The sequence below is a fragment of the Syzygium oleosum genome, unplaced genomic scaffold (assembly GCF_021117445.2).
Source record: "Syzygium oleosum isolate NSW1041296 unplaced genomic scaffold, Sole_v2.1 Sole_v2.29, whole genome shotgun sequence".
In the NCBI taxonomy this organism is placed as follows: domain Eukaryota; kingdom Viridiplantae; phylum Streptophyta; class Magnoliopsida; order Myrtales; family Myrtaceae; genus Syzygium; species Syzygium oleosum.
This window is the reverse complement of record NW_026607513.1, coordinates 1,819,565-1,833,890: the sequence shown is the minus strand read 5'-3', so window position 1 is coordinate 1,833,890 and position 14,326 is coordinate 1,819,565. Positions and strand designations below refer to the sequence as shown.

The 14,326-nt window shown below is 37.8% G+C and overlaps 1 protein-coding gene across 1 annotated transcript; it reads left to right on the top strand.

Annotated features, from left to right (window-relative positions):
- Positions 1-10,096: 10,096 nt before the first annotated feature.
- LOC115677762 (ankyrin repeat-containing protein ITN1-like) lies at positions 10,097-11,980 on the top strand. Its single transcript, XM_030600984.2, has 2 exons — positions 10,097-10,708; positions 10,855-11,980. Exons 1-2 carry the CDS (start codon positions 10,142-10,144, stop codon positions 11,689-11,691), a joined length of 1,404 nt encoding a protein of 467 aa, XP_030456844.2. The 5' UTR covers positions 10,097-10,141; the 3' UTR covers positions 11,692-11,980.
- The last annotated feature ends 2,346 nt before the right edge of the window (positions 11,981-14,326 follow it).

The window sequence follows — 14,326 nt, the reverse complement described above, 5'->3', positions numbered from 1 at the left end:
ATTGGAAAAAAAGGTCAACCTATGGTCGGTCTAGGAATAACTTATAAGACATTTATATTCTTTCTCGTGACTTCTAATTTTGGGCATCTGGCGTCTAACTTCTTTTTGAACTTTATCCTCCTTTTTTTCACGAATTGTTTATGATATATGATGTTCAAAAATGGGTTTGGATTTGACTTGAGCATGCATGTCATAAATGAGTCAATCCATTATAAACACATTACACCTTCAAAACAAAAAAAGCGGAATTTCAAGAAGCGGGAATATAAGAATCCTCCTATTTTTGTTATTTGAGGCCCTCTAGTAACATAAAAAGTTTCCAACCTTTTCCTCTTTTCTCCAGCTAAAACTCTCCTATTTTCCCTATGGCTAGCTTGCCGGTCCTTGTACACTTACAGATTCAGAGAAACAAGCATGATCTAATCAGGACTGCCGTGTGTACATAAGCTGCAAATACCCAATAAGTGAAAACCCCTTTGCCCATTGCTTCCTGGAGACTCTGCATCTTTTGGGACTGTTGCATGCTCCCAACCGGCCCTGCTTTGTATCATTTCATGTGCAATGGCGATATATTCATGCCAATTATTTGTATGGATTATGTCTCTTCACGACCCTGCCTCAACGAGCTAAATGGTTGAAAACCAGCTATACAAGCAAGTGATATTGCCCATCCTCTGTGGAGGGAGGCCTTGAAATATAAATAAAGGTTGATCCTATTTTAGCTTTTTTGTCTTTCTAAAAACTAAAACCTAATCATTCACGCATCTAAAAAGAAGCCATTGGTACCTAGCTAACGTTGTTGAGCGGCTTTTTTGAGTTCTGCCTAAATCTAACCATTTTTTCGAGCTCTGTAGCTACTTTTTTGAGCTTTGCCTAAGAGAGCTCGTCCAACGTATGCTCTAAAACTTTTGTTAGTTTGGATAAAAGTTTGGTTATTTGGTTTTGTAAAAGTGGTGGATGGAATGAGAGAATAGTATTATGAAAAGTGATATCTTGGCATATAGGTAGAACCTTCAGATTTGGTTTCTCCACACACAAACTAATACATGAGACATATATTTATAGACCTCTTCCACCGATTTTTGACAATTTAGAGCCGTACATTTGTACATTTCTTAATCATCGGATTGGATGGCAATGAAATAATTTTTAACAATTTAGAGCTGCAGTCATTGGATTGGAAGGCCATGAAATACATGTGGGATGATGGTCCATGCACATTAGGTACACAACCCAAAACTGTTACATACCAGTCGCAATTTCTGAGTTTCTCTATTGCTTCTTTTTCCCCCTTTTTTTCTTATTTCTTTCCATTTTCCAGTTTCAACCAAGATTTAATACCGTGACACTTATCTTAATTTCTTTTTGAAGATTAATAGATGACATAAAGAACTTCCCATGTCCTCATGTATTGCAATAACTTGATAATCTTTCGGATCCAAATTATGATTCTTCTCCATAATTTATATAATGTATTATCATCCTTCTTATCGGACTCTTGTCCTTATCGACTTACCACAAAACTTGTTGGTTTTCCCTTGTTAGAAAAAAGAGAAAAAAATACATACTTAGTTTGAAATCTCATTGTATTTTAGTTCCATTTGTTAATGGGAAAATTACAAAAAAAAAAAAAATCCTAAACCTATTGCAATTGTGCCAATTCGGTCCTAAACCTTTTGCATATGTTTATATTTAGTCCATCTAGCCAATTGACCAGCTAGAACTGACGTGGATGATTTTTAATAATAAATTAATTTCTTTCGAAAAAATTTGAAAAAAAAAATTATTAAAAATTGTCAATGTTAGCCAAAAAAAATTGGCCAGATGGATTGAATTGGCACAAATATAAAAGGTTTATGAATTGATTGGCAAAAAAAGTTTATGATTGAATTGACACAATTGCAATATGTTTAGGACTTTTTTGGTATTTTTCCCTTTGTAAATAGGTATGCAGATATTACCTTGGATATAGTTTTATGTAGCATCAAATGCCTTTGGTGGTCTGCAGAGTTAGACAAATTTTTATCACAAATCTATTAATGGAAAGGGAAACTATAAATAAAAACCATCCTCGTTTTTTCCTCTCAGGACCACTTTATCTTTCTCTACTTATGAAAATACTATTTGTAATTCTCTAACTAAATCTCATTACTAAGAATACCAAATTGCCCCTCTTAAAAATTTAAAATTGTCCAAGTCACCACAAACCATCACCTACTTTATCACCCACCACTCGCCGCTACCGCCGCCGCCGCCGCCGCCGCCATCACGACAGTGGGAGCGGTGGCTAAAGGCTTTGCTAGCAGGCAATGGCGGTAAGTGAGCTCAGGGTCTCCAATGAACGAAAATCAAGATGTCGATTAGTGCTTTTAAAAGTAGAGAAGGGTGAGTGGTAATGGGATAAAATAAGTCTGGTATTTCTTTCAAAACGAAGTAGGAAAAGGAATCGTGACCACGAGAGGGAAAGGAATATATTCCCATAAAACCAGTCTATAAAATGATAAACTTATACAGGACAAATGAATCAAAAGTAAAAGTTTTCAATGAGTACTATGAATTCAAATTCCATGACCATCTTACGAATTGCGCGATGCTCTAAAGATTTAAGAATGATAGATTGGTGATTTCTAGACATTCCATTCCATATTGTTATTAATCTTGTCACCGACCATAAAAAACTCAGCAAATAGATTCACAGCCAATAATCACGCACCTGCAAGCGGGTATTATGAGATCTAACCCACTCACCCATTTTCTTCATTTATAATAATAGATAGCACTTTAACTTATAAAGAGACAAAAACTTTTATTTCTTTCCTATGTGAGATAAGGAAAATGCCTTATTTGTTTGTTTTACAAACAAACATCAACAATATTATTACCAATCTCAATATCGAGATAAACGAAAAAGGCACCTTCAATTATTTATTTATTTATTATTATTTTTAGACAAAGCCTCGCCCTAATGTGATCTAAAACTTCGGAGAAACGAAATGTACTCTACATCCATTCATTCCAAATTTCGGAGAAACTCATGGCGAGATTCCAATGAACCTTGGAACAAACGCAAACGGCCAATGATTGAACTCAAGAGACCAAGACAGCATAGATTTCGCAGCTTCAATGTGTTTTAATTAATTGAAGGATCCAAGTGATATCGAGATCTGCAGCCCCTGCCGCCGCCGCCGGCGAGGATGAGGTAGCTATGTTTGGCGGCGATCGCGTTGTCAGATCGCTCGCCGCGTTTGAGAGAAGACCGAATGTGGTGGAGGGAGCCCAAGCGGCTCCGTACAGGGGCACGTCGTACCTGTGGGAATTCTTGCTCTTCTTCGCCATGATGGATTGGTCACATTACGCTGTTTCTATGCTTTGGCGCTCTTTCTGATTTAAATCGTTCCGCAAGCGTGCTTGGAAAACCAGCTGCATGAGCAAGTGATATTGCCCATTCTCATGGAGGGCACTCAAGTTTCGTCCTATTTTAGCTATTTTGTCATTTTAAAAACTAAAATCTAATCATTCACACATTGAAAAAGAAGCACCTAGGTAACGTTGTTGAGAGGAGCTCCAACAATTAATTTTGCTCTAGACTTCTTTGAGTTCGGTCTAAATCTAACCATTTTTTTTAGCTTGGCAATTACTTAGCTCGTAGAGTTCATCCAACGTATGCTCTAAAAGTTTTGTTAGTCTGGTTATTTGGTTTCATAAAAACGGTAGAAGAAGGAATACTATTATGAAAAGCGATATTACACGGCTTTGGTATATAGGTAAAACCTTCGGACTTTGTTTCTCCACACACAAAAGACGTATATTTATAGACTTCTTCCACTGATTTTTGACAATTTAGAGCTGTACATTTGTACATTTCTCAGCCATTGGATTGAAATGCCATGAAATATGTGGGATGGTTCATGCACATTCGGTACACAACCAAAAAATGTTACGTACCAGTCGCAGTTTCTGAATTTCTCTATTGCTTCTTTTTCCCGTGTTTTTTTTCTTATTTCTTTCCATTTTCCAGTTTCCACCAAGATTTAACACCGCAACACTTATCTTAATTTATTTTTGAAAATTAATAGATTATATAAAGAACTTCCCATGTCCTCATATATTGCAATAACTTGGTAATCTTTCGGATTTAAACCATGATTCTTCTCCATAAGTTATATAATGTTAGTGTCATCCTTCTTCACGAACTCTTGTCCTTATCGACCAACCATAAAACTTGTTGGTTTTCCCTTGTTAGAAAAAAGAGAAAAAATACGTATTTAGTTTGAAATCTCATTGTGTTTCAGATCTATTTGTTAATGGGAAAATTACCAAAAAAATCCTAAAACTATTACAATTGTGCCAATTCAGTCCTAAACATTTTGTATTTGTGGATATTCAGTCCATCCGGCCAATTGGCCGGCTAATGCTGACATAAACAATTTTTAACAATAATTTAATTTTTTTCGAAAGAAATTCAAAAAAGTAAAATATTATTAAAAGTTGTCAACATTAGCATCGCCCGGACGGTTGGCATTGGCTGGCGTCCACGTCAGCACCGCTCGAAAAAAATTGGCCGGATGGACTAAATTAGCACAAATGTAAAATGTTTAGGACTGAATTGACTCAATTGCAATATGTTTATGGTTTTTTTGGTATTTTCTCCTTTGTAAATAGGTATGCAGATATTACCTTGGATATGTTTTTATGTAACATCAAATGCTTTTGGTGGTCTGCAAAGTTAGACAAATTTTTATCACACATCTATTAATGGAAAGGGAAACTATAAATAAAAACCATCCTCGTTTTTTCCTCTCATGACCACTTTATCTTTCTCGACTTTTGAAAATACTACTTATCATTCTCTAATTAAATCTCATTACTAAGAATACCAAATTGCCCCTCTTAAAAATTTAAAATTCTCCAAGTCACCACAAACCATCGCCTACTTCATCACCCACCACTGGCTGCCGCCGTAGCCGCCATCGCGATGGTGGGCGTGGTGGCTAAAGATACACGGTGGCCTCCAATGACAAAAATCGAGATGTCAATTAATGCTTTTAAAAGTAGAGGAGGTTAAGTGGTAATGGGATAAAATCAGTTTCTGGTATTTTTTTTCAAAAAGAAAATAGGAAAAGGAAACTATAAAATGATAAACTTATACAAGACAAACGAATCAAAAGTAAAAGTTTTCAATGAGTACTATAAATTCAAATTCCACGACCATCTTGCGTATTGCGCGCTGCTCCAAAGATTTAAGAATGATAGATTGGTGATTTCTAGACATTGCATTCCATATAGTTATTAATCTTGTCACCCACCCTAAAAAACTCAGCAAATAGATTCACAGCCAATAAGCTACGGTCAAATCCCATCTCGTTTAGCAGGATAAAACAATATCATCTGATAGAGACTGCAATTAGTTTGATCCACGTTAATCAATCAACAACCTCAATGGCACGAGGCTCATCGTATACTTGACATTGATCCAGCTCTCCCATGTCTTCTCACGGATTTCTTGGCGCAGATGTCCAAATTGAACTTTCATGATTCTTTTCGATTGCGGGTGATACCTGAATAAACCCTTTTGAGGCAACTTCAACAACAGTTTATCATCCCATATGTCCAAAAGCTTCATCGTGAAAAATGTCTGATAGCTCCTATCATTGTTTTACCGAACTAAAGTTAGAAAATTTAACAATAACACCTATTATTCTGCTCGATTAGAAATGAAAATTCTGAATAAATTCAAGAAAAGCAATCTTTTAATCAGGTTGTTACGCTGCTAATGTTCATACATAAGCACCACAATAGAAACGCCTCGATTAGTTAGTGAAAATATTGTGCATTGGTATCTTCTTACGTTCTCGAGATAGGTGCTTTATAAATTGGATCAAGCCCATCGAACACGACTCCATTGCCTCCTTCCATTCATCTTCATATTGGATTGCCGAAGAAATGAGAATCCTAATATGTGATTAGGGGAAACAAAAAGCATCCTTCATGGATTTCGTCCGAACTAAGGTTGGGTAATGGCGGATTCGATTGATCAAGATTTTATTATCTTTCGATATCGGGGTTTGTTAGTTACTTTTCACTTATTTTTGATCGAGAACTCGTTGGTCACTTTTACCCTTGTTTTGGCATCCCTTGGATGCAAATTTGAATCCAATGGGCTATGGATGGCAAAATTAAATAACACTAAGCTAGAATGTGTCGTTTGAAACAGATTATAATCTGAAATGTCCCCTCCACCAGCCACACCGCCCTCGGTCTCTAAAGCATAACCCCCACAAATTGTAATTGTGTTTAATGTAATTGCTTCCGAACGGACGCGAATTCATGTCTTTTTGAACAAGAAATGAAAAAAATGGTCATGGGTTTATTGCAACGATACTAGAAGGGAATTTTGGCAAAAAAGAAAGGAAAAAAGAAGAAGAAAGAGATTGTGTAGAAGGTGATTAATTCCCACACGCGTGAGGAGTCCGTGTCAGCTAATTTAGTTAATTAGAGATGTCACGAGTGATCTTATTTGATTAGCTTAATAGACAATGACATCTAATGAACACCCAAGAGATGATATTTGGTGTTCTTCTTAGTGAAAAGTGTTTGAGAAGTGCACCGAATGGTCAAGTTTGCTCTTCACTACGACTCTAATAGTGGGAATTATGTTTTATGGAAATCTGGTTTAAATGGATTAATGAGTATAAATGTGTTCCCATAAGCAATTGGTGCGTCAAATGTCCTATCTTAATCAAACCAACCGATCTGGATTATTTCATTACGTCCAGAGATTCCTAATCATGTAATTAATTCCGAGTTAATCTGCATTTTAGTCATTCCCAACTGCTCTTAACTAGGGCAATTGGGGCATCAAATGTGTCGTTTGAATCCGGTGAGAATCCGGAATGTCCACTCTACTAGCCACACCGCTCTCAGCCTCTAAGGCATAACCCCCACAATTTGTAATTGTGTTTAATGTAATTGCTTCCAAACGGACGCGAATTGATGTCTTTTTGAACGAGAATTGAAAAAAATGGTCGCGCGTTGATTGCATTTCACATAGGCAACGATCTTAGAAGGTGATTTTGGCAAAAAAGAAAGGATTAATACTACGAAAAACTTCAAACTAATACACATATGACAAATTTACCATGAACTAATTTTTTGACCTTCAAAAACCCCAAATTGGTACACCTATGACAAATTTACCCTAAATTAATTTTTTGACCATAAAAAACCCTAAACTGGTACAATTGTGACAAATTTACCTTCCATTAAATTGGATTAATACCACGAAAAATCACTAATTGATAAACCTATGACAAATAGAGACGTAAAATCTCAAATTAGTATACCCTTTAACTGTCATGTGTCATCCAACTCAGCAATTTAATGGTAAAATTTAATGGAAACTAACGGAGGGTAAATTTGTCATAGGTGTACCGGTTTGGGGTTTTTTGTAGTAAAAAATTAGTTTGGGGTAAATTGGTCACGGGTATATCAGTTTAGAGTTTTTCGTAATATTAACCCAAAAAGAAAGGAAAAAAAGAGAGATTGTGCAGTAGGTGATCAATTCCCACACGTGTGAGGAGTCCCATTTTGTGTGTTAGCTAATTTAGTTAATTAGAGATGTCACGTGTGATCTTATTTGATTAGCTTAAAAAGACAATGGCATAGCAAATGTCAGGATTCAGTGTACAATTACAAAGCAAAAGAGAGTAATAGCATGAAAAAGAAATCGAGACACAAGGTTTTTATCCGGATTTACCCTTAAACTAGGATTACGTCCAACAGAGGATTATATTATAATTATAACATCGCATTTCTCTGTTACATCACTTTCATTTACAAGAGCGGCACCTCCGTGTCTTCTTATAGTCGGGGAGTATGAACTACAATCCAACATTATGAACACCCAAGAGATGAGATTTGATTTTCTTTTTTGTGAAGTGTGGGAAAGTGTTTGAGAAGTGCACTGAATGGTCCAGTTTGCTCTTCACTACGACTCTAACAGTGGGTATTATGTTTTATGGAAATCCGGTTTAAATGGATTAATGAGTATAAATGTGTTCCCATAAGCAATTGGTGCATCAAATGTTCTTATCTGAATTAAACCGACACCTAGATTATTTTGTTACATTCAGAGGTTTCTAATCATGTAATTTATTCCGAGTTCATCTGCATTTTAGTCATTCCCAACTGCTCTTAACTAGGGCACTTAACTACTCCCTCTTGACTTTTTGACATCAACTTATCCCAAAGAACAACGACACAATTATCAGACGTGTGTAATTATACTCCATCATGAGAAATCACTTAGTTTTGTTGCGCGAATATTCTTCTTGCTGAGAAGATAAAGGAAAGTCGCGACATGGGGTTAACTTTGTGATTAGGGAATAAATTTGTGGTTGCGAACATAATTCAATGATAATCACAAACCAATCGAACCCAACAAACAACACTGGACTCCTACTCGATTCGAATGAAACGATGGATGAATCTGAGTATCAGCCGTAACTCAAATATGCATGTGGATGGGCTTTGGTCGACTTCTTTAAATAATTCCAACTGGGCCGAATTGAGTCAATTGCTTGGGTTTAAGTGGTCTGGGCCACGCGAATTTGACTGCACGAGCTGGGCTGGACCCATTTTTCTTTCTCTTCTTTCATTTATACTTTCATTTGTTTATTGCTATTATTATTGTCCATTTTACCATCATTTATTTTTATTTATATTCTTCACAAAAAAGAGTGCATGCTTGGCTTGTCGGCAAAAATTAAGGTGTCCACAGTGTTTCAGTTCGATTTTTCGGTCCAGCCTCGATTGATGTAGGATGAATTTGGGTTCGAGTGTGTCTCACCCTCGGACGGCAGCTTGCTTGGGTCCATGACCTTGTCAAACAACAGTGCCCTTCCTAACCTTCTCACCCTCGGGCGGTGCATGATTGGTGGTATGGAACACAAACCTGAGAGAAAAGGAAAAAAGAAGGAAGAAAGGAAACAAAGAAAGAAAATAAATAAAAAAGAATGATAAAACTTGTGAAAAACGACGCTGTTTTGAATGGAGTCGTACACGTCAGATCTGATTGGACCTCCATGTCAGAATTTATCAACCTAAATTGGCAGGATAGACTACGCTGGAAAATTGCTAAAAGATTTAGGACTACATTGGCCAAATTGAACAGTTTAAGAATGAATTGACAACTGTACAGTAGATTTAGGATTAATTGGGTAATTTCCCCCGAAGAATTTAGTCTAGAGACTAAATATTACATTCAATCTAGTTCACTGACAATGTTGACTATGAATGTTCAAAAAATCATCTTTGCAGCTGGAGGGTTTGTAAGGGAGAGGTGGGACGGATAATAACCTTTGCAGCTCGATATGCAAGAATTTGTTCAATGGACGTTGAACATTGCTTACGGATAATAATCTACAGTCGATCAAAGTTCACTGTTTTTTTCCCAGTTAATGCTCTGTATTAGCAAGTAGCAACCGGTGAAGGTTGTGATCCTCAAATTATATAGGTCTATTTGACTAAGATTGATGATGACTTTATATGATGAAGTGCCCAAGACTTTTCAAAAAGTTCAAATAATTCAGATTCCTTGGAAAACCATAAACCCAAATCTGCCGATAATAAGATGAACTTTCAATTTTGTTTGTTTTTGGCTTCATAGATACGTGCACCCCTCGGGTATGGAAATGCATTTCCTAGAAATGAACTGAGGTCTTGCCTTCTTAGAATTATACGTAATATGACTAAGATTGATGATGACTTTACATGATGAAGTGCCCAAGACTTTTCAAAAAGTTCAAATAATTTAGATTCCTTGGAAAACCATAAACCCAAATCTGCCGACATGAAGATGAATTTTCAATTTTGTTTGTTTTTGGCTTGATAGATACGTGCAACCCTCGGGTCTGGAAATGCATTTCCTGAAAATGAACCAAGGTCCCACTTTCTTAGAATTATATATAGCGTTCTACAGACAGACGTCTCTATATGAGTAAGATTGATGGTGACTTTACGTGAAGTGCCCAAGACTTTTCAACACATTCAAATAATTTAGATTCCTCGGAAGACCATAAAGTTAAGGATGATGGTGTTTTATTCAGAAGCCCGGATTCATTTCGGAGCTTGAGGAGCGAAAATGGAGAGGAAGCTTTACAAAGCAGCAGCTGAAGGAGATGCGGCTTCTTTGGTCGATTTGCTCAAAGACGATCCCTTGATTCTTGATAGATGTATGGTGTGGTATTACAATGAGACTCCGTTACATATAGCAGCAATGCTTGGTCATGAGAAATTCGTTGATGAGATTCTGGATCGAAATCCAAAGCTTGCAGGAGAGCTGGATTCTCAGAAATTTTCACCCCTGCACCTCGCGGCAGCTAAAGGTCATCTTGGAGTAGTGAAGAAATTGTTGACTGTTAATGCTGATATGTGCTATGCTCGTGACAGATACGGTAGGAACCCTCTTCACATTGCAGCGGTTAAAGGCCGGATCGATGTTCTAAAGGAACTGATTCGAGAGAGTCCTGATGCAGCACATCAAAAGATGGGACATGGCGAGACCATTCTCCATTTATGCGTGAAGCATAATAATTTGGAAGCTCTAAAGCTTTTGGTGGAGTCTTTTGGAGATCCCGAGTTTGTTAATTTGAAGAACGACAATGGCGACACCATATTGCACCAAGCTGCTGCAGATAAGCAAACTGAGGTAAGTAAGAAGTGCACAAGACCCACCTTATAATATAAACTGCCCATTATTGTCTTCTCTTTCGTATCTCAACGAGCCGATCGGTTTAATCTCTAGTTGACCTTCTCATATAGTCCCTTGACATATCCAAATATGGACCTGTGCAGACAATGAGTTTCTTGACGTCTTTTACCACAGTAGAAGCGAACTCTCCAAACGCGGACGGTCTCACAGCATATGACCTTTTAGCACAGAGTGGAAAACCTGGAAGGAACATGGACAACATAAACAACTTTTGTGAAGCAGGAGCGACGACTGCAACTGCAATTCTTCGTGCTCCCTCTAGGAGTGAAATTGAATCCATGATGATGGGGGCCTCACCTCCAAATGCCAATGATCAGAATATTGCATCCCCCATGCAGCGAAAAAGTTTGGAGAAGAATCTCAATAAGCAATATGATTGGCTTGAAAGGAAAAAGGGTGCACTGATGGTTGTTGCGTCTTTGACCGCAACAATGGCATTCCAAGTCGGTGTCAACCCTCCAGGTGGTTTTTGGCAAGAGACTACCCGAGGTGACAATTCAAAATATTCACACACCGCAGGATTTTCCATCATGGCCGACAATTATCCGGGAAGATACTTGCTATTCTCTGTGGTTAACACAATAAGCTTTCTTGCATCCCTCAGCATCATCCTGTTACTCGTGAGCGGCCTCCCTTTGAGGCGTAGGTTTTTCATGTGGATTCTGATGGTGATCATGTGGATCGCTATCACATCTATAGCACTCACCTATGGTCTCTCAATGACATTATTCACGCCCTCTCATGAAAAGAATTCGATCTACAAGATAACAGGAGTCGGAATCCTCTTGTGGTTTGGCTTGATGGTTCTGCTTCTCGTGGGGCATACGATACGCCTGATATGGAAGACGATTCGGAAACTCAGGAAATCAGTCAGAAGATCTTCTGCCTCAGTGGTCATGCGCCAAGACAGCGTCCGATGAGGATGCCACACCATATCAGTTTACATATGGTTGCCCATGCTTTTGAGCCAACATGCATACATGAACACAGGTGGGACTGTGTTCAGTTCTCCGAGAGCCTAATACGTGAGGATGCAGAGGCTGGGATTTACAAAAGCAGAAGAGTTGCAGGGTTTGCTTTCTACCTTGTAAAACATGACAGTATTACTTCCGAACATGTGAAGAGTGAGACATATGCTAAGTTCTACTGGTTATGCTACCCCGGTTTAGAAGAATTGGTTCTCAATTTCATTCGGTCTTTTCAATTCAAGTCCTTTTTTACTCAACTCCTTCAGTTAACAAATATTGTGACCACGCTTATGTTTTCAGAGTAGGAAATGTTCAATACCTATTCTAGACAAGTATGTACTCTATGTAGACTAATTCCGGGGCTTCCTTGCTATGCTATCTATCAAAGTACAGTGATGTTGTTTGTAATATTGATATTTTCATGTCCAGTGCCGTGACTGCTCTGACTGATGAATAACTTTATCCGGACAGTAGTGTCACTTAAACCCGAAACTGACCGGTAGCTGTCTCAATTAAGAGAGAATTCACCTTCAAAGGATTAGAGAGCACTTCCCAAAATGAGATTTTCAAAGGTTATGCAGATGCAAGTATCTCCAGAATTGCTGGTTGTCCGGCTAATCACTTGGACAAAGAGATACATGCTGGATTAACAATTCAAACAGAAACCTACAAAGATGTCACTGCTTATGCTAGTGCAAAACTTCACATCGAATATATAATGGTCCTATAGTCTTGAGGAAGCTCACCACCAGAGATTGCAAACAAATGATTGACAAAATTAAAAATGCAAGACAAGAACTAATTTGTTTTGTGTGGATAGTGTCACAGAGACAACAAAAGTATTGGATGCTATGATCATGGAACATATAATTCATGTTTCTGGGGGAAGAAGTTATAAACCAGATGCAGGGTAACCCAAGCTTGATTGTTTAATTGTCTTGGAGCTCTGAAATTAAACTTGCAATGAGCCTACACAATGAGAGGCTCTAGATGCTGATCATTGAGACCAGTTCTCTTCAACTTTGTACATGCATATTGTCTTCCTTCCTAGGAACAAAAGCTTATTGTCAATTTAAGATTCATCTGACAGGACCTATGTACCTACAAAAGATTTCGCAAGATAAGAACTTTGATCACATATATAGCACTGAATTGACAATTCCTCTAATACTTGTTGTCAGTTTGATGGATCAAAATTTGCATTTACAATGGCCTAGCTAGATCAATGTGATAGCAGTGGCCACTGTATGATTCTTGACTCCATTTGCAGACAGAAAGTCTCTTCTGCTATGGAGAAAACTTAGTGGATTTGGCCTGCAAGAATGTATGTAAATGACATACAAAATCGAAGCAGGCAAGTTTTATGGACCTACATTGGATGGTTTTCAGTGGCTAAAAACTGGACTTGGAATTAGGGATCCGGATACAGAGTTGGATTTGCGAGTCAAATGATCATGTTCTCGAAAAAGAAGTAAGATATGCTCCTTGTTGAAAGTGTGCAAGTAGATTGTTGAAGACAAACTTTAGTTTTCAGAGAAGAGATCGGCGAGGGGCCAAAACAATGAACTGAACCTTTTTTCGCCGGGGTTGCTTCACCAAGGTGAAGGTTGCTCTTCATTCACATGCACAGTTCAGGCTGTTTCATTTGGAGACTCCTCCACACACGGTCAGCTGAAAATGGAAGTCCAAAGCCTAAAAAGGCCAGAAAATTTGAAGTATCTAGGGGAATCATCACCATTTGCAGCATGTGTGGGTGTACAAAAATATCTAAAACACGGGCCAAACCTGAGACATATTCATTGTCTGACCATGAAAGTATAGAGCATCCACTCCCACGTCTCTCCATGCCCGTAAATATATTGCATTAGCATGAAAATAAATTGCAGATATTTTAATTATTATAATTCTCTTGGAATATCCACTTTTTCCCTTTTTCTTGCCTTTGGTGATCTGAGAGAGAGAGAGAGTTTTGCAGACAGTAGTGCTCTGATGATTCTGATCAGCATAGAGACCAAACGCGAAAGTTGCTTCGAGCAATGTTTTCCTTTTCTTACCCTGAGCTTCAAACAATAAGAATTCTAGCTTCAATTTAAGCTTTCTTCAAATTGGGTCAAAGTAGAAAGTTTCGGACGAAATTGCCCTTGCTCTAGCTGCCGAAATAAGCAAGCGAGTTGCACATTCAAACCGGCCAGCGAAAATTTGACTAGCCAATGAGTTTGGACCCTTAAGTTAGCCACTTCAAACCATTATTTAAGCCAATATCTGCTCTTAAACCCTTATATATTTATTGCTAGCGTTCAAATTAATTCAAGGCTGCATCCAAATTTTCATGCGACAATTACAAACATGGCTTGATTCTCCGGATGTATTCTTCCTTTTATTTTTCACATTTCTTGAGGGGCATTTATGTTAATTGGAGGATGTATTTCTCTCTTTTATTTACACATTTCCAATGCCCGACCCAGATTGAGTCAACCCATTGATCACCTGCAAATTTTTTTTTTGTCATGGAAAGCACATTTATGCAAAGAGATTCGCAAGAATAATTTCACATCAATCCTTGCAGGAGGGTATAGAAGAGGGAGAA

Excerpts from the sequence above, each read along its gene's own strand:
- LOC115677762 (XM_030600984.2), top strand. The coding sequence starts at position 10,142 with ATGGAGAGGAAGCTTTACAAAGCAGCAGCTGAAGGAGATGCGGCTTCT. Across the intron at positions 10,709-10,854 it reads CTGCAGATAAGCAAACTGAG|ACAATGAGTTTCTTGACGTC; the intron begins GTAAGTAAGAAG and ends GGACCTGTGCAG.